This window comes from Ceratotherium simum, chromosome 34, assembly GCF_057802395.1.
Source record: "Ceratotherium simum simum isolate JZ-2026a chromosome 34, ASM5780239v1, whole genome shotgun sequence".
In the NCBI taxonomy this organism is placed as follows: domain Eukaryota; kingdom Metazoa; phylum Chordata; class Mammalia; order Perissodactyla; family Rhinocerotidae; genus Ceratotherium; species Ceratotherium simum.
In genome coordinates this window covers 19,855,833-19,857,827 of record NC_141933.1, presented here as the reverse complement: position 1 = coordinate 19,857,827, position 1,995 = coordinate 19,855,833, and the positions used below count along the sequence as shown (strand labels likewise).

The following is a 1,995-nucleotide window of genomic DNA, read 5'->3' as shown; positions in this document are numbered from 1 at the left end:
TACAGGATAAACCTCAAAGTCCGTAACAGTCCTTCATGGATTGGTACTAGACTCTATCTCCAGCTTTATCTTTGCCATTCTTCCCTTTACTCCAGCCATACATGGATGAATTTTTATAGCTTTGTGTGTTCTTTTGTCTATTTGGATTGCTCTTCTCTTGTATACATAACTAACTCCTACTCATTTTTCAATATCCAGCTCATAAGCTGCTCAGATATGCAAGGGATTATATAATTCACCCTCTTAATGAAAGAGTCTTTTATTTTATATCATTTCAGATCACGTCACCCAAATTACTTCCTCTTGGTGGCAACATCATGGGTAACACACATAATATGACTGAATTCATTTTTCTGGGACTTTCCCCCAATCAGGATGTGCAGCAAGTTTGCTTTGTGATATTTCTGCTCTTCTACACAGCAATTGTGCTGGGGAATCTCCTCATTGTGTTCACTGTCACGACCAGCAGAAGTCTTGGTTCCCCCTTGTACTTCTTCCTCAGCTACCTGTCGTTCGTGGATATCTGCTACTCCTCTACATCAGCCCCCAAACTCATCTCAGATTTGCTGGCTGAAAAGAAAGCCATATCTCTGTGGGGCTGCATGACACAGCTTTTCTTCATCCACTTCTTTGGTGACACTGAGGTGTTCCTGCTCACGGTGATGGCCTATGACCACTCCGTGGCCATCTGCAGGCCCCTCAACTACACCACCATCATGAACCGGCAGGTGTGTGCTGTCCTGGTGGGAGCAGCCTGGGTGGGGGGCTTTGTACATTCCTTTGCCCAAGTCCTTCTCATCTTCCACTTGCCCTTCTGTGGCCCCAATGTGATCGACCACTATTTCTGTGATCTGCTTCCTCTGCTGAAACTCGCCTGCTCTGACACCCTCCTCATTAGTCTGCTGATCGTTGCCAATGGGGGGACCATGGCTGTGATCAGTTTCATGGTCCTCTTAGCCTCCTTTGTGGTCATCTTGCTCCATCTGAGGACTCGAAGCTCTGAGGGGCGGCGCAAGGCCCTGTCCACCTGTGGGTCCCACATCACCGTGGTTATCTTGTTCTTTGGGCCCTGCATCTTCATCTACCTGAGGCTTTCCACCACCTTGACTGTGGACAAGATGGTGTCCGTGTTCTACACAGTGATCACCCCACTCCTCAACCCTGTCATCTACTCCCTGAGAAATGCAGAAGTGAAGAAGGCCATGAAGAGGCTGTGGATCAGGACAATGAAACTAGACGAGAAATAGAGGCTGAGTCTTAGCATTGATCCTTGGGTTTAGTGTGATGCTGAGTCCAACTCGAAGGATGGAGTGAGGTAAAGGACAGTTCACAGGACTTGTTATGTCTAGAGTTAATCTAACTGGTTCCCATCTTCAACAGCTTCATTGTAATCAATTGTAAAATATTTTCTTTTATGGAGGTACTATTAATTAACTAGGCATTTTTCTGTTTGATCATTTTTAATTTTCTACTACTATAAATTACACTGTGCTAAGTATTTGTGAATTGAAATCTTTAACTATATTTCTGATTTTTTTTAAAAGCTCACTTGCTATAGTAAATTTACTGCATTAAAAGTATAACAAGTTTTGACACAAGTGCTAAGTTGATTCTCAGAAGGGTTGTAACAATTCACTTTCCTAGTGAAAGTGCTCTTGAAAGAATGAACATTGTCATTAAACATTTTCTAGGAGAGAATAGGAATTTACATAGTCTCAAAGTATCTCCTTATAAGATACTTACTAATTGCAAAAGGAAAAGTGTAACTTTATAATGGAGAAATTTGGAAGACGCTCCATTAAGCAATTACTCAAAGTCAACATCATCAGTGTTGAAACTGGAGAGGCATGCAATGTCATTTGTGTGAGATTCCTACCAAAAATACGTAACCTGTGTCTAATTATGAAAAAATCTCAAGCAACCCCAATTGAAAAAATTTTGCAAAATTACTAGCCTGCATCTTCAAAAGTATCAAGACAAAGACTGAATAAAGAA

The 1,995-nt window shown here is 41.9% G+C and overlaps 1 protein-coding gene across 1 annotated transcript; it reads left to right on the top strand.

Annotated features, from left to right (window-relative positions):
• The first annotated feature begins 317 nt into the window (after positions 1 to 317).
• LOC101388268 (olfactory receptor 4X2-like) lies at positions 318 to 1,247 on the top strand. The gene has a single exon (XM_004436970.3). It carries the CDS (start codon positions 318 to 320, stop codon positions 1,245 to 1,247), a length of 930 nt encoding a protein of 309 aa, XP_004437027.1.
• The last annotated feature ends 748 nt before the right edge of the window (positions 1,248 to 1,995 follow it).